General features: G+C 37.7%; 1 protein-coding gene and 1 non-coding gene across 17 annotated transcripts in view; both read left to right on the top strand.

Annotated features, from left to right (window-relative positions):
• XRN1 (5'-3' exoribonuclease 1) overlaps positions 1 to 21,866 on the top strand; it is a 134,368-nt gene that overhangs the window by 7,979 nt on the left and 104,523 nt on the right. For 15 of the 16 annotated variants that reach the window (XR_008501468.2, XM_054480703.2, XM_054480708.2 and 12 more), the window contains exons 2-12: positions 7,184 to 7,416; positions 12,888 to 12,985; positions 14,185 to 14,294; positions 14,391 to 14,501; positions 16,096 to 16,178; positions 16,818 to 16,905; positions 16,990 to 17,158; positions 18,202 to 18,269; positions 18,592 to 18,729; positions 20,860 to 20,926; positions 21,131 to 21,236. Coding sequence is in view for 15 of the 16 variants with exons in the window: in XM_054480703.2 (XP_054336678.1) it covers positions 7,184 to 7,416; positions 12,888 to 12,985; positions 14,185 to 14,294; positions 14,391 to 14,501; positions 16,096 to 16,178; positions 16,818 to 16,905; positions 16,990 to 17,158; positions 18,202 to 18,269; positions 18,592 to 18,729; positions 20,860 to 20,926; positions 21,131 to 21,236 (1,271 nt within the window). In the remaining variant the exon portion in view is untranslated. Of the gene's footprint in view, positions 1 to 7,183; positions 7,417 to 12,887; positions 12,986 to 14,184; positions 14,295 to 14,390; positions 14,502 to 16,095; positions 16,179 to 16,817; positions 16,906 to 16,989; positions 17,159 to 18,201; positions 18,270 to 18,591; positions 18,730 to 20,859; positions 20,927 to 21,130; positions 21,237 to 21,866 lie in introns of those variants that run through there. The other variant, XM_063662264.1, reaches the window with a different exon arrangement.
• On the top strand, positions 19,386 to 19,553 carry LOC129034480 (U1 spliceosomal RNA). Its single transcript, XR_008501949.1, has one exon. It is a non-coding gene; the product is annotated as a U1 spliceosomal RNA (small nuclear RNA).

The raw sequence follows: 21,866 nt of genomic DNA, 5'->3' as shown, positions 1-21,866 counted from the left end.
GACAGGAGAGTAAGACTGAGAAGGCCGCGCCAGTGTCCAGGAGACAGTTAACCTCCTGGCCCTCAGTGGTCAAGCATACCCAGGGCTCTGTGAGGGTGATGGCATGGGCTGGCGCTTGCCCCGGGCACCCTCAGTCCTGCTGCTGGATCATCTGGTTAGTGGCTTCTGACTCAGAGGACCTTCATCTCCTGGGGTAGTGGGCCTTCCAGTGATTCCCTTGACGTAAGGGGTATGGACAAGGGGGTGGCTTATTTCTACTTGGACAATCTTTTTTAAAGTGTCCTTGTAGACTGCACTGGAAGCAAGCCCTATTAGGCATTCGATTTGCCCAGCTTTTCCCTTTTCCAGAGCCTCCAAAGTCCACTTGCCTAAGGGCCATAACTAAAGCGGTGGCCTTTTTTTTAATCCCGTTTGTCCCGTTCCACCTGCTCCTCCTGATCTCTATTATAAAAAAATGAGGTTGCCAAGTTCAGTAGAGTTTCTAAGTTTTGCTCTGGGCCTAAGGCGGACTTTTGAAGTTTTTTCCTAATGTCTGCAGCTGACTGATAAACTTATCCTTTAAGATTAGTTGGCCTTCAATGGAGTCAGGTGACAGAGAGGTATGCTTCCTTAATGCCTCTCTTAGTCTATCCAGAAAGGCAGTAGAATTTTCTTCCTTTCCCTGTGTTATAGTGGACATCATTGAATAATTCATAGGCTTCTTCCTAGTTTTCCTTAGTCCTTCTAGCACGCAAGTTAGCAAATGTCTGCATCACCAATCTCCATGTTCTGATTCTGTGTCCCAGTGAGAGTCTATACTGGGAACTGCCTGCTGGCCTGTGGGGAATTGTTCTCTTTCCTCTGTTGTCATCCTATCATTGACCTGACTGGGATACCAGAGATTGCCAAACTCTCGGGCTGCAGTTATGGCAGCACTTCTCTCATTTGGGGTTAGTGTCTGATCTAGCAGTAACATTATTTCTCTCCAGTCAGATCAAAGGATTGTCCTAACGCTTGTAAAACATCAATATAGCCATCAGGGTTATCTGAGAATTTGCCTAGATGTCTTTTAATTTGCTTTAAGTCTGAGACAAAAAAGTACATGCACTCTGGCTGGGCTGAATTCTTCTCCTCCCACTGCTTGGAGGGGGCATAATCGGGGAATATTGGCACTCTGATTCATTGTTTACCCCTTTGTCTGTCTCCTTTGGACCGTTTGGGTTAAAGGGGGGTCCTTGTTGGGGAAGGAGTCAGGGGGACACTGGGATAGGGAGGTAGACTCTGAGGGCTTCCTGTAGGGCATAAACCACGCTTTTTACATAATTGCGAGTTGTCTCTTAATGAAAAGAAAGTTTGCACATATGGCACTTCACTCCATTTGCCCTCCTTTCTACAGAAGAGGTCCAGCTGTAGGATGGTGTTATAATTTCAGCTTCCCTCACGAGGCCAGGTTTTTCCCCTTTGAGGAGGATATCGTGGCTAGGCGGTACTGCAGAAGAGTATAAAGTCATCTCTTTCTTAGAGTCTGAGGGTCAGATTGGTCCCATTCTCCAGAATACATCTTAGGGGCGTTTTTGCCTTGGGGGGTGAACGTTTCCCATCTGAAAAAAGAACATAGGGATGCCAGCACTCCTAGTCATTTTCCAATGAGCATTAGTCCTAGAGCGTCCTGTAAGGGCCTAATGCTTATTCTTTTCCAGGGTGCGTAACCACCCATGGACCTCTGCTTATCAGATTAGTTACGCTTACTGATGTAGCAGTCTTGCACCTGTTTTCCTGCCTGTCTTGACCACAAAGAAAAGGGTCCGGGCTGCTGGATTCTAGTGGTCCTTTACCAGTGTGCCCAACATTGCCTTTGTGCTCAGGGATGAGTTCCTTTCCAGGGTGCGTAACCACCCATGGACCTCTGCTTATCAGATTAGTTACGCTCACCAATGTAGCAGTCCTGCACCTGTTTTCCCACCTTTTTTGACCACAAAGGGGTCTGGGCTGCTGGATTCTAATTATTTTTAGTTTTTTGAGGAACCTTCAAACTGTTCTTCATAGTGGTTGTACTAATTTACATTCCTGCCAACAGTGTACGAGGGTTCCCTTTTCTTTACATCCTTGCTAGCATTTGTTGTAGCCTGTCTTTTGGATAAAGGCCATTTTAACTGGGGTAAGATGATATCTCATTGTAGTTTTGATTTGCATTTCTCTGATGATCAGTGATGTTGAGCACCTTGTCATGTGCCTGTTTGCCATTTGTATGTCCTTTTTTGAGAAATGTCTGTTCAGATCTTTTGCCCATTTTTGATTGGATTATTAGATTTTGTCCTATAGAGTTGTTTGAGCTCGTTGTATATTCTGATTATTAATCCCTTGTCAGGTGAGTAGTTTGCAAATACATTTCTTCCATTCCGTGGGTTGTCTCTTTGCTGATTGTTTCCTATGCTGTGCAGAAGCTTTCTAACTTGATGTGATCCCATTTCTCCATTTTTGCTTTAGTTTCCTATGCTTGTGGGATATTACTTAAGACATTTTTGCCCAGACCAATGTCCTAGAGATTTTCCTCAATGTTTTCTTGTAGTAGCTTGTAAAGATATGTAGAAAGAGGAAAGAATATAGGATTGGTGGGGAAAATAGCAGCCAAATCATGCAGGACCTTTTATGCTATTAAGGATTTGTAGTATCCTATGGGTTTAGATAAGGAAGCAATGTGATCAGATTATGTTTTAGAGAAAACTGGAAGCAAACAGTTCGGTTGGGAAACTGAGGGGCATGGACCAGTGCGGGAGATCTGGGCATGGAGAAAAGGATGAGATTACCTAAGACAGTGGAAATGGATAAGATGGTAAGATTCTAGAAACATTTTGGATGTTAAATTAAAAAGAAAAATACCTCAGTGACTAATTGGATATGGGATTGGAGAAGGCAGAGAGTATAAAATAACCTTGAAATTTCTAACTTGCAAATGTAATAACTGAGAAGAGAAACTACATTATCAGTAATCTCTTTGTATGGGAGCAAAGTTCTACTGCATGTTCTCACTTTATTCAACACATTGGCCAATGATTAATTATTCTTTGTCTTTCTTATTAGTCTGAAACCTAAGAGAATTTTTCAAATATTTCTTTTCTAAAAGGAAAATTATAGTGGGGTATTTTTTAGATTATAAAGTTAATATATGCTCATTATTTAAAAAAATTCAGATAATGCAGAAAGATATAAAAATTATTATATAGTCTAGAGGAAAGTAAAAAGCTTTCATCATCCATAGTTGACCCCTAGTAATATCTTGTTTTTATATACTTCCTAACTTTTCTATGCAGATATATATGTAAATAAATATTTCCTATAAATAGGATACTTTACCTGCTGTTTTATACCCTGCCTTTGTCACTTGATGATATATATTATGCATATTATTCCATGCCAAATATGAATCTATTTCATAATTTGTAATTGCTGTGTTGAATTCCGTTGTATGGATGTACCATCCTCAGTTTTCTATTATTATCTTTTCTGTACAATACTGCCATGAATATTTTATACTTCATCTTTACAAGTTAATCATATCTGATTATTTTTCAGGATAAATTTTCAATAGTAGAAATCCTGGGTCAAAGATACACGTTTCAAATTTTAATTCGTACTTTGTGATTAGTTATGCCAGTTTACATTCTAGTCCCAAACTATTGCGTATAAACCGTATTTCTGTTTTTCTAGCTCCACAACTTTTCTCTAAAATTAGAATGCTAAATATTTATCTTTTAAGGTTGTTATAATTAAGTCAGAGAATGAATATACATATTTAGCCCAATGTTTAATACCTAATAATTGCATAATAAATGCCAGCAATTGCTTTTAATAACATGAAATATGTGCTTCCCCAAAGCTCTGTTAATACTGGGTAACATCAGTCTCTTTAATTTTTACTAATGTGGGAAAATGTTATGTTATTTCAATGAGAAATTTTGGATGTTGAACATCTTTTCATGTGCTTATTAGACTTAGACTTTTTTGTTTATTCATTTCTGAATTGCTTTCCATTTTCTGTGATTACTTTAAAAATTTGCTTTTTTTTTTTTGAGGAATCTCGCTCTGTCGCCCAAGCTGGAGTGCAGTGGCACGATCTCAGCTCACTGCAAGCTCCGCCTCCCGGGTTCACGCCATTCTCCCACCTCAGCCTCCCGGGTAGCTGGGACTATAGGCACCCACCACCACGCCCGGCTAATTTTTTGTATTTTTAGTAGAGATGGGGTTTCACCATTCACAGAATGGTCTTGATCTCCTGACCTTGTGATCCACCCGCCTTGGCCTCCCAAAGTGCTGGGATTACAGGTGTGAGCCACCGCGCCTGGCCTTTTTTTTTTTTTTTTTTTTTTTTGGGACAGTTTCACTCTGTTGCCAAGGCTGGAGTGCAGTGGCATGATCTCAGCTCACTGGAACCTCCGCCTCCCAGGTGCAAGCGATTCTCATGCTTCAGCCTTCTAAGTAGCTGGGATTACAGGCATGCGCCACCACCCAGGCTAATTTTTGTATTTTTGGTAGAGACGGTTTCACTTTGTTGGCCAGGCTGATCTTGAACTCCTGACCTCAAGTGATCCACCTACCTTGGCCTCCCAAAGTGCTGGGATTATAGGTGTAAGCCAGTATGCCCAGTCAAAAATTTGCTCTTTTTCTTATATTTGAGTATTTTTTATGTGTTAGAGATGTTGACTTCTTTTTTTTTTTTTTTTTTTTTGATACAGAGTCTTGCTCAGTTGCCCAGGCTGGAGTGCAGTGGCTCGATCTCCTCTCACTGCAAGCTCCGCCTCCTGGGTTCACACCATTCTCCTGCCTCAGTCTCCCGAGTAGCTGAGACTACAGGCACCTGCCCCCACGCCCAGCTAATTTTTTTGTATTTTTTTTAGTAGAGACGGGGTTTCACCGTGTTAGCCAGGATGGTCGCGATCTCCTGACCTTGTGATCCGCCCTCCTCGGCCTCCCAAAGTGCTGGGATTACAGGCATGAGCCACCGCGCCCAACCAGAGATGTTGACTTCTAATTTGCAAACATTTCCCTACGTTTTGTCATTTTTAATTGAATTATATATGGCACTTTTTAACCCTATATATGTAAAACAATACATTTTTAGATAACTCTACCATTTATTCGCTTTTTGATTTCTGGCTTTTCCTACCCTAAGAGTTTCAAATATTTGTATGTAATTTTTTTGTTACAGTTCTCACAGTAAAATTTTTAATCCTTCTGGAATTTCTTTTGTTTTAGGGTAAGATGGAGTTTTATTTTTTATATACTAAATTTTCATTCAAACCATCTGTTTGATAACTTATCTAGGGCAAATTTACTTTGATTCTTCTTTTTGTTTGTTTGTTTTATAGAGACAGGGTCTTACTCTGTCTCCCAGGCTGGAGTTTGGTGATGCAATCACCACTCACTGCAGCCTTGAACCTATGGGTTCAAAGATTCTCTCACTTCAGCCTCACAAGTAGCTAGAACAGACACGTGCTGCCACACCCAGCTTACTCTTCTTTTGAATACTCTTCTTGGCTATTATTGTATATTTATTCTCCTAGGAAGACTTTGGAAAATCGTTCTGTAAAATGTAAAAGAAAAAAAAAAGTGTAAAGAAAAAAATTTTGATCAAGTCATTGATGCTGAGGCCAGGCACAGTGGCTCACACCTGTAGTAATCCCATCACTTTGGGAGGTCTGGGCAGGCAAATCGCTTGAGCTCAGGAATTCAAGACCAACCTGGGCAACATGGCTGGTTTTTTTGGTACAAAAGATATGAAAATTAGCATATGAAAAAGATATGAAGTTAGCACGTGTGTTGGCATGTGTCAGTGGTCCCAGCTACACTGAAGGTTGAGGTGGGAGGATTGCTTGAGCCTGGGAGGTGGAGGCTGTAGTGAGCCGAGATCACACCACTGCACTCCAGCCCGGGTGACAGATTGAGACCCTGTCTCAAAAAATAAAAATAAAAATAAATAAAATACCCCTGTTGAAAAGTCACACTGAGATTTTGATTGAGGTTTTCAGATTTCTTGGAATAAATAGTAAATCTTGAGTGCGCTTTAAAAATCTCATGGTTACAACTGTCATTTCAGTTCAGCCTGTTAGAACATTCCAGAATTTTTATGTTATGCTTGTACATACAATACTATATAAATAGGTATTTCATAAAAATATGTTTTGATGGTGTTCATTGATTCAGAGACCAAAACTTTTCACTCCCAAAACTCAAAGGCATGCCATTTTCTCAATAGCAGGAAAATATATTGTTACTTGTACGTGTTGTAAAACTTAAATTACTGTTTCAGAAGTGATTTCTGTTATGTTTATACAAGGAGAAAATTCAAAGTAATTTAATGAATATGTAAGGCAGACTCTATTCTAAGATTCTTTTATTACAGTACAAAATATAACTTTAGCTTCACCCATTTCAGTTCCATCTTAATGTATATTTGTTTCAGTAATGTTCCCCTTCCTCACAAACATTTTTTTCTTTTTAGTTAAAATAATTTTTGTTACTGATGGGACCAAGAGTTCCAACACAAACATTTAAATAGAGGAAAAATAAATGAGAGAGCCATTAAGGTCTTATAAAAGCAGATGCTTGTTAGTCGGAGCTTACAAATTATTAACCCACATATCACAAACAAGAAGTCTGTTTTTCAGGTTTCAGTTTCATAAATTTCTTGGCATAATCTAACATTTTAAAAATTAATGTAACCAATCAGTGACTGTTTCAGTGAAACTAAGTATACAATTAGGCTTTACATCATATGTTAAACGTTTCAGTAACCATGTACAAACAGCCTTTTGATGTAAATGGGCTTTTTGTTACCCATTATAGAGGAAATTGAGATTTTGAGGAGTTAATGTCAAATGGTAGGAAGGAATGAAACTAATATTTTGAGTACCAAATGAACCAAGCACTTTATTTGGTGTTTTCTTGGAGCTTATTATTTGGAATAAGTAGATTATTTTCTGACAGTAAATTTGATCAAGTCATTGGTGCATTATATAAAACCAAATTTGTCACCATATTACCAATTCTTTACTTTTTTATTCATCTGTGATTGTTTACTCAGTTTTTGTATAATAGAATACACAAATTCTGCTTTTTATAATTGAATAATCACTTTTCCCTGCTGCTTAAGATATCTGTAGTTGATTAAAATAAATGATCTCAAGCATTTTTCTTTGTTTTTCAGATTCCTGAATTTGACAACTTGTACCTGGATATGAATGGAATTATACATCAGTGCTCCCATCCTAATGATGATGATGTTCACTTTAGAATTTCAGATGATAAAATCTTTACTGATATTTTTCACTACCTGGAGGTGTTGTTTCGCATTATTAAACCCAGGAAAGTGTTCTTTATGGCTGTAGATGGTGTGGCTCCTCGAGCAAAAATGAACCAGCAGCGTGGGAGGCGTTTTAGGTAAAACATTTATGTTTTATTTTGGAAGATTATTTAGCTTAGTAAAAATATGTTATTTTAAAGATAATTGATTTGACACAATCTTCTGTTCATGTTTATTTTCTGCGTAAACTCCCCCAGAAATGGAAATATCTCAGTGTGATATTTTACCAGTCGAGTAATGAGTTAGGAACTCAGTGAGATGTCCTTTCTCAAAACATATGTTGGAGGTTCTTTTGTTCGTTTGTTTCTTTGTTTGTTGAGACAGAATCTCACTCTATCACCCAGGCTGGAGTGCAGTGGTACAGTCTTAGCTCACTGTAATGTCTGCCTCCCCAGTTCAAGTGATTATCAGTGCCTCAGCCTCTTAAGTAGCTGGGATTACAGGCAAGTGCCACCAGACACAGCTAATTTTATATATATATATATAAAAATATTTTTTATAATATATATAATTTATAAAATTATATATATTTTATAAAAAATATATATATACATTTTTTTTTTTTGAGACGGAGTTTTGCTCTTGTCACCCAGGCTGGAGTGCAATGGCATGATCTCGGCTCATTGCAACCTCCGCCTCCCAGGTGCAGGTGATTCTTCTGCCTCAGCCTCCCAAGTAGCTGTGATTACAGGTGCCCGCCACCACACCCAGCTAATTTTTGTATTTTTAGTAGAGACAGAGTTTCACCATGTTGGCCAGGCTGGTCTCAAACTCCTCACCTCAGGTGATCTGCCCACCTCAGCCTCCCACAGTGCTGGGATTACAGGTGTGAGCCACTGTGCCCAGCCAATTTTTAATATTTTTAATAGAGACAGGGTTTCACTCTGTTGGCCAGGCTGGTCTTGAACTCCTGACCTCAAGTGATCTGCCTACCTTGGCCTCCCAAAGTGCTGGGATTACAGGTGTGAGCCACCACGTCTGGCCAGGTTTTGGTGTCACCTGGGGCTCTAAGAATACATCACTGTAGTTACAGTTCAGCAATTAGGAAGCTACTGCTGCATCTGTTAGTTCCCAAGCTACAGTGCACTTGCTATATCTGTACTGAAAAAAAACTGTTTACCTGTTCCTTGCTTATAAAGTCACACTTTTGTTTTCTGTCACAAGTTTTTATACTTCTCACTGATAATTTGCAAATGATAGTACTGTAGTAGAGAAAAGCTCCAATAGTAGTCTGCCCTGGGATGGTAACTAGAAAGTGAACTAAGAGATTCTTCTAATGAGAACATTATTGACACTTAACTTAATTCAACAAGCATGTATTGAATGCCCAGACTCTGGGTTAGATGCTGATTTTTGACTGAGCATAGGTCCAGATTGGGCAGAAAGGCAAGTGAGATCAGAATGCAATTGATGGACTGTGAGAAGTGAGCTAAGTTAGGAAATTCAGGGTATTATCAGCACCACTGTGTGACTTAGGTGGTAGGAGAAGTAAAAGGATGAGAAGAGGTTACACACATAGGATTTTAAAGTTCATTCCTGGACATGTGGAATATTTCTATGTAACAGTGAGATCAGGCTGTGTCCCGGTTCATGGGTAACAGAAGTAAAGGTTAGAATTGAAGGCAAGAAATCCCTAGTGGAGAGTGTTTGATGGGTCATTAGCGTAATGAGTCCTTCAATCATAATGGAAAGTAAAGGAGTGGAAAGACCATCTGCACATCCAATGTGGAAGTCATCAAAGAAGGTGGGACGGTGCCTTGAAGAAGGCTGCCGGTGAGAGGAAGAGGATGGCAAAAAGTACTGATTTCAATATCAAAAGAAAAAAGATACTGAAATTTTTAGAAAGACTGTGAGATCTTTGAAGGCAAGGGCCATCTCTGAGTAATACTTAAATTCTCAAATACCACCCAAGACTTACTCTATCAGAATCTCTAGTAGTTGAGAAACTCCTGGGAACTATTTTTTACCATACTCCCCTGATATTTGTTAAAGTAGTTTTTGGGAGCCACTAGCCCAGAAAATCTAGTGTTAAGGAGGGATTTTATAAACGTACTACATCAGTCTGGGTTCAGTTACAGGTGATAGAAAGCACTCTAGCTGTTTCAGACAAAAAGGGGTGTAATTCAGGGAATTGGGTGCTTATAAAAATCACTGTAAAGCCAAAAGGGCGGGAATCTAGATGAGCCGTAAGGGATAACTTCCCAAACAGCACCACAGAACTGACTCACCAGTGGCAGAACTATTACCACATTCAGGTAATGTGAGGAGTTCAGAGCCCCCTACCAAAATGGGTGGTTTCGGGAACTTACTCCTTTATCTGTGATCCAATAATTAAGAAGCTGTCACCTGGGGCTCTAAGAATACATCACTATAGTTACAATTCAGCAATTAGGAAGCTACAGCTGCGTCTGTTCCAGAGCTACAGTGCACCTGCTAGATCTGCACTGAAAACTGATTCCCTGTTCGTTGCTTATCAGCATCTCCAAAGATACTGAATACTGGGATCTTCTTTACCATTGCTGAAATATACAGAGATACCAGAGCTCCAGTGCCTCAATTGTGATGCAGGCATCACCACACTTCCACTTTCCAAACCTTATATGGAGGCATCTAATTGGCAAAATCTGAGTCATATCAAGACAGTTAGCTGCAGGGAAGCCTGAGAACTTTCTAACCTACCTGGTATCAGAAGGTAAACTAAAAGGAAATGGAATGGAAGTTGAGGGCCAATGCATTATAACCACCACAAGCATTTATTAAATACTGTGCTGGTATTGAGCACTACATTTTTCCTAGAAATCCCCTAGTCAGTTTTCTGCCATTCTCTACAGTGATGACCTTCTCCATTCATAATTCCCTGTTTTACTTATTTCTAAATCTGCCTTCTATCTTTTATCCCCACCATGCCACTAAAATTTCCTGACAAGATTACGGCTAAATCCAGGCCAGGCGAGGTGGCTTGCGCCTGTAATCCCAGCACTTTGGGAGGCCGAGGCGGGTGGATCACAAGGTCAGGAGTTCAAGATCAGCCTAGCCAAGGTGGTGAAACCCTGTCTCTACTAAAAATACAAAAATAATTAGCCAGGTGTGGTGGTAGGCACCTGTAATCCCAGCTACTGGGGAGGCAGAGGCAGAGAATTGCTTAAACCCAGGAGGCGGAGGATGCAGTGAGCCGAGATCGCACCGCTGCACTCCAGCCTGGGCGACAGAGTGAAACTCTGTCTCAAAAAAAAAAAAAAAAAAAAAAAAAAAGATTATGGCTAAATCCAAAGAATAGTTCTTTCTTCAACTTATTTCATTTATCCACAACATTTAATAATGTTGACCATTCTTTCTTGAACTTCTCCCTTTCCTTGACCATCATGTAACCACATTCTCTCTTTGTACTTTCTTAGTCTCCTTGTCTTCTTTTCTTCCTTTGCGTTTCTTAAATATTAATGTTTCTTAAGTTTCTGTCCTAGGCTCTGAGTGATTTCATCCAATGGCTTTGATTGCTATGTCTCTGCTGATGACTCCAAATTTATCTTTCTGGTGGATCGCTTTCTCCTAAACTCCTATATATCCAAATGCCTACTGAATGTCTCCTTTTGGAAACCCCAGATATACTTCACCGTTAACATATTTAGAACTGAACTCATCTTCTCCTTAAAACAGTCTGCTTTCTGTGTTTCCTATTTCAATGAATGGCAACACCTGCCACTAGCTACCTAATCCAAAAATCCAAGAGTTATTTGGACTTCTCGCTCTTCCTCATTCCTCACATCCAGTCTTCTTTATCCAGTCTCAAATTTGTCACATCTGTCTACTTCTTTTCATCTTTAATGCTACTGTCTTCAGCCTAGACTACCATTATCTTAATCTAGATTACTTCAATAGTCTTACCTTGTTCCTGTCAAACATTTTCTTTATTGCATCCAGATTAAACATTATGGCTGTTTAGTTTTCTACCTCCCCACTAGAGTGTAATCTCTGAGAACAGAAATAATTTTTTTTTTTTTGGAGAGTCTTGCTCTGTCTCGCCCAGGCTGGAGTGCAGTGATGTGATCTCAGCTCACTGTGGCCTCTGCCTCCTGGGTTCAAGCGATTCTCCTGTCTCAGCCTCCCGAGTAGCTGGGACTACAGGCCGCACCACCACACCCGGCTAATTCTTTTTGTATTTTTAATAGAGATGGGGTTTCGCCATGTTGGCCAGGCTGGTCTGAAACTCCTGACCTTAGGTGATCCACCTGCCTTGGCCTCCCAAAGTGCTGGGATTACAGGTGTGAGCCACCGCACCTGGCCAAGAATAATTTCTCTTTTGTTATATCCCAAGACCTTGTGACATAACAACATTGAATAATTGTTTGGTCAGCCAAAGAAGGAAGGGAAGAAAAGAGGAAAGAAGACATTGCAGATAATACAAATGAGTTGATATCCTCAGAGTTTTTGTTATGTTAAAGAGGTTGGTGAGAGAGAAGTTAAACTTGAAGAAGAGTTTGTTCATCACAGGAATAGAATTCTATGGGGCACAGTAGATGAAGCTGGTAGCAAGGCTGTAGAAACTATACTCAAAGCAGAGCTTCCTAACTTGTGTGCCATGTGGCATGCTGGTACGCTGCAGAGGGGTGGAAGTAGAAGTCAGACAGGTAGTAGGACACCCATTTTCAAATCCAGGTTTGCCTGACTGTAAAACTCAGGTTCTTTCTAGTAAATTCTGTTGCCTCAAAAATGTGATGATTTGGCAGTCGATTTCATTAATGTCATTAGGCTTTCATTTTAAATGTTTTTAGGAAACACAAAGATAGATATTTCAATTTTATAATTGTATTTTTATATAATAGGGATAATTTTAATGATCTTAAATATATACATTAAATGATGATTAAGATCATTAAATGTCATTATCATTAGATGTAGTATATATAATGAACATTTAAAGCTATACTTTTGATCTTATTTTTAGAATGAATTTGCCATATATTTGTGACAAGAATTATTTTATGTTTTTAACATTCTGTTAAAATGTCCTACTTCTGTATTCCTAATCTGAAAAATTCAATTTTTTTTTTTTTTTAATGAGACAGAGACTCACTCTGTCACACGGCCTGGAGTTCAGTGGGTACAATCATCACTCATTGCAATCTTGAGCTCCTGGGCTCAAGGGATCCTTTTGCCTCAGCCTCCCAACTAGCTGAGACTATAGGCACATGCCCCTGTACCTGGCTAATAATTTTTTTTATTTTTGTAGAGATGGGATCTTGCTTTATTGCCCAAGCTGGTCTTGAACTCCTGGACTCAATTGTTCTTCCCACCTTGGCCTCCCAAAATATTGGGATTACAGGCATGAGCCACTGCACCTGGCCTGAAAAATTCAATTCTTTAAATAAACAAAACAGACAAGTCTGAGACTCATTTTTATCAATCATAATAATTTCAAAACTTGTATGTTTTGAACGTTAAAACTGGTGAATTACTATTTTAGTTATAAAGGCACCTACATAGCAGTTTATATAAAGATCCTCACTTTTTTTCAGAAAACTTAAGGTACTTTTTTCCCTTAACCTTTAAGGTCAGCAAAGGAGGCAGAAGACAAAATTAAAAAGGCAATAGAGAAGGGAGAAACTCTTCCTACAGAGGCCAGATTTGATTCCAACTGTATCACACCAGGTAAATTCACTGAGAGAAAAATTATGACAGAATTGAAATATAAATTGAAAACTTGGTTTTTAAATGTATTTTATTTTCTATGCTCTATTTATTTTGGCCTTAGGGTTCCATTTACTGTATTTTCCCACTTATGTTTGCTCATGAGATGGTTTGGTCACCTTGGTCATAAATACTCCTACAAAAACTGTAGGGATTTTCAGATGTAGATAAATTAGAGCAGATATGGACAGGAATCTCCCAGGTGTACAGAATTGCAGACCTTGAAGAAACTTATGTTTATATATCTTTCTGTCCTACTCCTGCCATTTATTTATGTTAAAACAGACTCAGTGAGGTTGTAGCTTATCAAGTTGATGTAGCTGGATTGCGGTAGTCAGAGTAAGAAACTGATTCTCCTAGTCCAGGGCCCTTACTACTCTGCTTCTCAAAATTAGTTAAGATTTTTACGACTTTAAGGAAAATGAATTTATCAGTATTATGTTTAATTTTGTATGCAGCAGCATACTCTACAACCTTTGTCTAACATCATATAATTCTTTACTTTGAATGAAAATCTTAAAATCTAACTTTCTCATCAGTTCTTTACTAACAGTGGTAATTTGTCCTTTCTTTAAGTGCGTTGGTCACACATTGCTCAGTTTAACAACCGGTTTTATCCTGATTGTGGTTTTAGACTGTATTGCTTTTGACTGTTGACCATCTGAGCCTTTCCCAAAATGTAATCATTGTAGACTCAGGTTCCAAATTAATAATAATTTTTCAGAATAGTAATTTCAGTAGTAATATTATTATTATTATTATTGAAAATCTGATTTAAGCTGCAAGCCTTAAAAAAAAAAAATTCAGAATTCAGCAGAAGAAATAGAAGGTTGAGGTTCATTAGAGAGTTCAAACTCTGCCCTTATGTGAAAATTCCTGAAGCACAGTGCTGAGACACTAGTAAAATTCCTTGACTTTCCCTGTGTGACACTGATTTTATTTAGGGGGACTAGTGACATTAGAAACAGTTGTGATATTTGCAAGGGAAAAGTACATTACCTGTTTTTCAGGATAAGCAGGAGAGCTTTTGACCTTCTTTGGAGATCCTATACCTACCTAGCTATTCCCTGCGCACTCAGATTCAGTTATGTGTTGTCACTGAGAACTTAATGTTTTTATGTCTTTCTTAGATTAACCTTTTTAAAACTTATTATTTTTAGGAACTGAATTTATGGCCAGGTTACATGAACATCTGAAGTATTTTGTAAATATGAAAATTTCTACAGACAAGTCATGGCAAGGAGTTACCATCTACTTCTCAGGCCATGAGGTTATTATCTTTTTTTATTTAAAGAGTTTTAAAAAATTATTTAATATTCTTAAGCATATACCATATTACTGCATTTTTAAAAACAATTTTATTTAGACTCCTGGAGAAGGAGAGCATAAAATCATGGAATTTATCAGATCCGAGAAAGCAAAGCCAGATCATGATCCAAACACCAGACACTGTCTTTATGGTTTAGATGCTGACTTGGTAGGTATAATTTTTATTATTATAAACTTATGCATTGATAGTTAAATATCTAAGAGATTTCATTTTGTACAGGAAGCTTACTGGCTGTGGCAACAAATATTGGAGACACAATAATGATTGCTACTTCTATCATTACCAAATTTCTAAAAATCATTGGAAAATGAGCTTTTTAGCCATAGCTTATTGACCACAGATCTCTATAATTAGTCTACAGATGTGACTAATTCTAGTGCTGTGAATACTTTGCCGAGGTCAGAGAAATGGGGCTGCCTTTTTACCCTCAGGCTTAATACTTGGCTTTTAATACCTCCTGATCTGAAGACTCCATGCTCCAAATACCTTTAGTGACTTTTTTTTTGGCATTAACTTTTTATTATGGAAATTTTCAAGCATAAACAAAAATAGACAACGTAATATAATGAACATCATATACCCTTCATCTAACTTAAATAATTTTAAATTTCTACCCCTAATCATCTGTCTCCTCCTCTCTCTCCTACCTGCTCCCCGCCCGATTATTAAAGCAAATCCTAAACATTTTATCATTAATTTGTATATGTTTCATAAGGTTTCTCTAAAGGATTAGGGTGTTTTTTTAAGAAAAAATACATAACCACAATGCCATCATCCCACCTAAAACAGAAATTAACCTTTTCTTAATATAGAAGTAACCAGTTAGTATTATCATTTCCCTGATTGCCTCATAAATGTTTCATTTTGTTTTCTTGTTTGAATCAAGATTGAAATAAACAGTATGCAAGTACATGGCATTTGATTGATATGTTTCAACAGACTGTTGACTTACTTGGGGTATTAGAATACTGTGTGAAAGGCCGGGCAAGGTGGCTCATGCCTGTAATCCCAGCTCTTTGGGAGGCCGAGGCGGCCAGATCATCTAAGGTCAGGAGTTCAAGACCAGCCTGGCCAACATGGCTAAACCCCATCTCTACTAAAAAATACAAAAATTAGGCAGGCATAGAGGCAGATACCTGTAATCCCAGCTACTCTGGAGGCTGAGGCAGGGAGAATTGCTTGAACCTGGGAGGTGGAGGTTGCAGTGAGCCAAGATCGCGCCACTGCTCCAGCCTGGGCAACAGAGCGAGACTCCGTCTCAAAAAAATTTTCTCATTTTTCTCACTATGTGAGAAAATTAACTGAAAGTGCTCTTTTCCTTTTTTTTTTTTTTTTCCTGAGTTTTCATATACTGGGGCTACCCTGGTCTCCAAAAGAGTCCTGCATTCTTTGGTCATAGAAAAGCTGCTGCCTCTAATTTCTAACCAGTTCCCCCATGGCAAGTAGAAATATGTGAAAACCAAGAGATGTTTGGGATTTGGGGGGATAGGAAGAGGAGAGGGGATGGGGATAGGGTAATGGTTATGAAAAGCATGTGAGCTAAGGTGAACATATTTTTCTTAGAAAAATACACTTTATCTCATTCATAACCTACAAATAGATCATATTTTGTTATTTGTATATTTAATGTGCTAATTGTTTCTTATTCTTCATTGTATAGAATTGTTTTTTAATTGCTTTTGTGAACCTAATATTATTAAAAATGGGAGAACGAAAACATTTCTTAATCATTTTTCAACAGATTATGCTTGGATTAACAAGTCATGAGGCACATTTTTCTCTCTTAAGAGAAGAAGTTCGATTTGGTGGCAAAAAAACACAACGGTAAATTATATAGCATATATGTTGGAAGAAAGAAATTATGCCTGGATAGTAATTCTTTAACAGATACATGATTTGTAAATACTTTATCTCATTCCGTAGGTTGTCTTTTCACTATGTTGATAGTGTCCTTTGATGCACAAACGTTTTTAATTTTGTTATAATCCAACTCATTTATTTTTCTTTTTTTTAGGAGTTTTCAAGTTTTAACTTTTATGGTTAGATCTTTGATTCATTTTGAGTTAATTTTAGTGTGTAGTGTAAGGTAAGGGCCCAACTTCATTCTTTTGCATGTGGATATCCAATCTTCCTTGCATTATTTGTTGAAAAGACCAGCCTTAAATGGGCCAGATCTCAGTAGTTTCTTACATCTACTATATGTTATTTAGGACTTCTTAATTCTGAGAATCCTTCCACAGAACACATAATGTAAACCAATTGTTTTGAACTTTAACGTGTGTTATCTATTATTGCAGTTGTATTTTTATCTTTGTTATCCTGCAACTTTCATGTAAATTGTATGCCTTAATTACAAGACCTTACTATCTTCTAATGATACTTTTGATTTAAGCTTTGTTACATTTTTAAGCTGGGACCTTAAAAATAAAATTCACTGTATCTTGATCATCTGACTAATTCCAGGGTGTGTGCTCCAGAAGAAACTACATTTCACCTTCTACACTTGTCTTTAATGAGAGAGTATATTGACTATGAGTTTTCATTATTAAAAGTAAGTATTAATAAAGCCATGGACCAAGGATTTCCATTGCAGAAATTTTCACTGGATTTGACTTTGTTCTCCATTTTACTGTAGGAAAAGATCACATTTAAATATGATATTGAAAGGATAATAGATGATTGGATTTTGATGGGGTTTCTTGTTGGTAATGATTTTATCCCTCATCTACCTCATTTACATATTAATCATGATGCACTGCCTCTTCTTTATGGAACATATATTACCATCCTGCCAGAACTTGGGGGTAAGAAGAATTTAATAATCTCTCGAGGATACTTTAATTTAGTGCCACCTTACCCTAAAAATGTCACTTAGTTTAGTAGATTATTCCATGCACAGCTAAAGTAGAAAAACATTGAGGATTTATTTTGGTCTAAGGTGCTAACCTCTGAGGTTGTCATTTTCAGTGATTCACAAGGAAAGAAAGTGAACAGAGTTAATGAACCTCACTTATTGATAGCTAACTAATCTTTGCCTTTATTTTTTTATTATTTATTTATTTTTTGAGACGGGGTCTCGCTCTATTGCCCAGACTGGAGTGCAGTGGCGACAGTGCAATGTTTGCCTTCTGGATTCAAGCTTATGCCCATGCCTCCGCCTCCTGAGTAGCTGGGATTACAGGCATGTGTCACCATGCCCGGCTAAGTTCTATATTTTTAGTGGAGATGGGGTTTTACCATATTGACCAGGCTGGTCTCAAACTTCTGGCCTCAAGTGATCCAGCCTGCCTCCACTTCCCAAAGTGCTGGGATTACAGGCATGAGCCACCACACCCGGTCTAATCTTTGCCTTTAATTCCTTAAGAAAGCCAGCATACTTTATTGGTTTTACTTTTTTCATATTTAAGCATAGAAATTCAATTTTTTTCGAATGGATATGCATCAGAGTGTTTAATATGAAGCAGTGATTTTTCAATGAAAACAGACAATTGACAAACATAGTGATGCCGAATAAAACAGACCACAGGGTAGCAGAACATCAGTCCTTAAGTTAACATATCATATTGAATGATCTAGATAGATTATAGAACATATTTAATTTAATTAATTGTTACCAAATATTGGATTATTATTATGTGGAACCTGGAATTTCTTATATTTGGCTTTGGTGCTTACATGTTGCATATTACAGTAGCATAAAATTCATAGAAACTAAGGCCAGTTTGGATATAGTCCAACACTGTTTTTTCTTGATTAGTACTGTAGAACATGAACATTCAACATTTTGTAGAATTGTTTAGAAAAAATGTCAGCTTTTAGTACAGATTTAAATTTTTGTTTCTTTTAGGTTATATTAATGAAAGTGGGCATCTCAACTTACCTCGATTTGAGAAATACCTGGTGAAACTATCAGATGTAAGTAACTAGAAATTTTTGTTTTCCTGTCGCAGAGTAGCTGTAAATGATCAGTCACCAATTATGTAATACCAGAAGAAAGGGGTTTTATAATTCTATTCCAATTGCTTATTCAGTATAAACACTTTTACCTAAATTAATTTTATTTTTATTTGCTTTCTATTTGTATTTTTAGAGTAACACATGAGGTCTCCCATATATATAAAAGAGTAACATTCTCCAATTTCCTATACCCCCGTAGTAGTCACTGTTTTAAGTTTGATTTGTATTCTTCTAGATATACTTAAATTATTTAAAAATAAATTTAAATATTTCTGTACAGTTTGATCGGGAGCACTTCAGTGAAGTTTTTGTGGACCTAAAATGGTTTGAAAGCAAAGTTGGTAACAAGTACCTCAACGAAGCAGCAGGTGTCGCAGCAGAAGAAGCCAGGAACTACAAGGAAAAGAAAAAGTTAAAGGTGTCTGTTTTTTTAGGCGTCCTTTCATTGTTTTAACTGTAAAGGCAAAAATTATATTCTTTGTTTCTCATTTTCCTTCTTATGATTTGGGATTGCCTCGTTTTATTTCTCTTCCTCTCTATAGGCATTTCAGAAATTGATTTGGTTTCTTTTTTTCTATTAGCTTCTATCATTTAATGAGATCTTCAATAATCAGTTTCTTATTTTTACTGTTGAAGAGGTACATTGTGTTTTATGTTAATAAATGTGGAAAACATTTCTAAACATAAAAGCCCAGAAAATGAATTATTTTCTGGGCTTTAAAAAAAAATTTTTTTTTTTAATTACTTAAAACATGTTATTAAAAACAATTATTTAAGGCCAGGTGCAGTGGCTCACACCTGTAATCCCAGCACTTTGGGAGGCAAAAGTGGGGGATTACCTCAGGTCAGGAGTTTGAGACCAGCCTGGCCAACGTGGCGAAACCCCATCTCTACTAAAAAAACAAAAATTAGCTGGATGTGGTGGCACACACCTGTAATCCCAGCTACTTGGGAGGCCGAGGCACAAGAATCACTTGAACCCGGGAGACAGAGGTTGCAGTGAGCCAAGACTGGGCCACTGCACTGCAGCCTGGCTGACAGAGTGAGACTCTGTCTCATAAAAAAGAAAAACGATTATTTAAAACCTGACAGGGAGGATACCATGATCATGAAAGTGGTTTTCCCAGGGCGAGGTTTATCCATTACACTCTGGGTGTGCTGACGCCCTGCGATTTCGCCAAATGTGGGAAACTCAACTGCATGACTTATGGTAGTGGAGGACTGCATTCACACTTTCCCTTGGCAATTTTTTTTTAATTAAAAAAACAATGGACTAGTTTTTAAAATGTGGATATTTATAGCGTTTAATGATATGAGACATTAACTAGATCAGTGATTTTCCCTAGAAATGATTTACTTATAAAATACAATAGTCTAAGTTAATAGTAATGGCAAAAACCACAATTACTTTTGTGCCAACCTAATAGCACAATATCTAGTAAATGTTATGTGCTTAATAAATGAATAATAGAATCAATTAGAATATGATAGTACCCTGCAGAGCATCTCTGATAATCTCCAAAGAATGTCTTGTGTTAACTTGAAAAGTAAACCTCTTGTGAAAAATTCCTCAGCCTCTGTGTAATTATTGGATTCTGTTGAGTTTCTTTTTTTTTTTTTGGAGACAGCGTGTTACTCAGGCACTCAGGCTGGAAGTGCAATGGCGCAATCTTGGCTCACTGCAACCTCTACCTCCTGGGTTTGCTTGAATTCCCCTGCCTCACCCTCCTGAGTAGCTGGGATTAGAGGCGCGTGCCACCACCCAGCTAATTTTTGTATTTTTAGTAGAGACGGGGTTTCACTATGTTAGTAATGCTGGTGTCGAACTCCTGACCTCGTGATCCGCCCACCTTGGCCTCCCTTAAGTGCTGGGATTACAGGCGTGAGCCACCGTGCCTGGCCAAGATTCTGTTGAGTTTCTTACTCTCCTTGCTGTACTGGTTCTATTTAGGTTCAAACTTAATGACTCTTGCTCCAGAAGGGGCAACTGTCCTTGTTTTCTCTAGTGTAGTCCTTCTCGCTGCTTAGCTCTTCCTCACTGGCACTTGGCAGCAGTCAGTCTGCATTCCACTGGTTTGTGTGTGTGTGTGTCTTTTTTTTTTTTTTCCCCCTAAGAAAACGGGCTCTGCAACTTTTTGGGAACCTGGTACACACAAAACTTACCTGTCAGTAATCCCTCACTCCCCCACCACAATTCGGTACTTAAACTTCACCAGTCTTCCAGCCGTATGCAGCTAACATTAGAGACACTATGCAGGAATAGCCCAGACACAGGAAGTTGGTAGAGGCCATAAGTTGGATGGAAGAAAGGAAATGGGGATAAGGGAGTAGGAAGAACTAAAGAGAGTCATTGGCAGTAGACAGGAAATCAGAGAATAGAGGAGAGAAAGGATTGAGATCACAAGGGAGGAAAAGCAGATGGGCAGGATATGAAGGATGTTATAACATGGAAGAACTATAGAAAAGCAAATGGGTTCATGGAAGAGAAATGACATCTCATTTTGAAATGTATCTTGCCATTCATTTTATGTTGATTTACAATTTATAGGGCCAGGAAAATTCTCTGTGTTGGGCTGCTTTAGACAAAAATGAAGGCGAAATGGTAACTTCTAAGGGTAAGTACGAAGTATGTGTTTTGGTATGTTACTACTTTGATAGGATAGTTGTTATACCTTTTCTTTATTATTACTAATTTTGGGTGGAACAGATTTCTGTGGTAGCATATAAGCATCAACTTAGATATGCATTTATCAAATCATTAGGTGGAAAAACAGGCTATTCATAATTGTCAGTCACTGTCTTTCTGACTTTTTTCCCAGATAATTTAGAAGATGAGGCTGAAGATGATGACCTATTTGAAACTGAGTTTAGACAATATAAAAGAACATATTACATGACGAAGATGGGGGTTGACGTAGTATCTGAGTACGTTTTTGCCAATACTTTTATTTTAAAATAGAAAAAATTAGATTTTGCAGTTATTCAGAAAACATAATTTTGATAAAGTAGTGGGAGAAAAAGGATTTTTTGGTTTCATGAATTATTGTGTATGTTTCAACTAGTCTGGTTTTGGAGAAGATGGTATTAATTCTGACTTGTATTATATTCCTGTGATAAAAATTGCTGAAGAGAAAATGATCCTTATATAAAAGGATTTTTGTTACAAAGTTGTTTATAATAGTAAAAAAATTAGAAATAATCTAAATGTCCAATAAGAAGGTTCATCATAATTGGCCACTGCTTCTTCATTACAATCACCATCTCTGTCACCTCTTCCATCTCCAGAATCTGCAGAACTGCTAAACTGGTACTTGCAGAAAGTTCATAACAGTTTGGAAGGATGCTTATAGTACATTATTAAGTACAAATTGTAAAGGCAAGACATGAAATCATATATACAGTATGCTCTCATTAACATGTAAAAAAACCTAGATATAGATAAAAGACTGAAACACTACAAAATGTAAAAGTGATGGCTATAAGATGATAAAAATGCTGTTCTTCGTTATCCAGATTTTCACTCATGAGGAAATAGTTCTTTTATAATAAAAAAGC

The sequence above is a fragment of the Pongo pygmaeus genome, chromosome 2, assembly GCF_028885625.2.
Source record: "Pongo pygmaeus isolate AG05252 chromosome 2, NHGRI_mPonPyg2-v2.0_pri, whole genome shotgun sequence".
Taxonomy (NCBI): Eukaryota; Metazoa; Chordata; class Mammalia; order Primates; family Hominidae; genus Pongo; species Pongo pygmaeus.
Note: the sequence above shows the minus strand (reverse complement) of the source record. Positions and strands in the feature narration are given on the sequence as shown.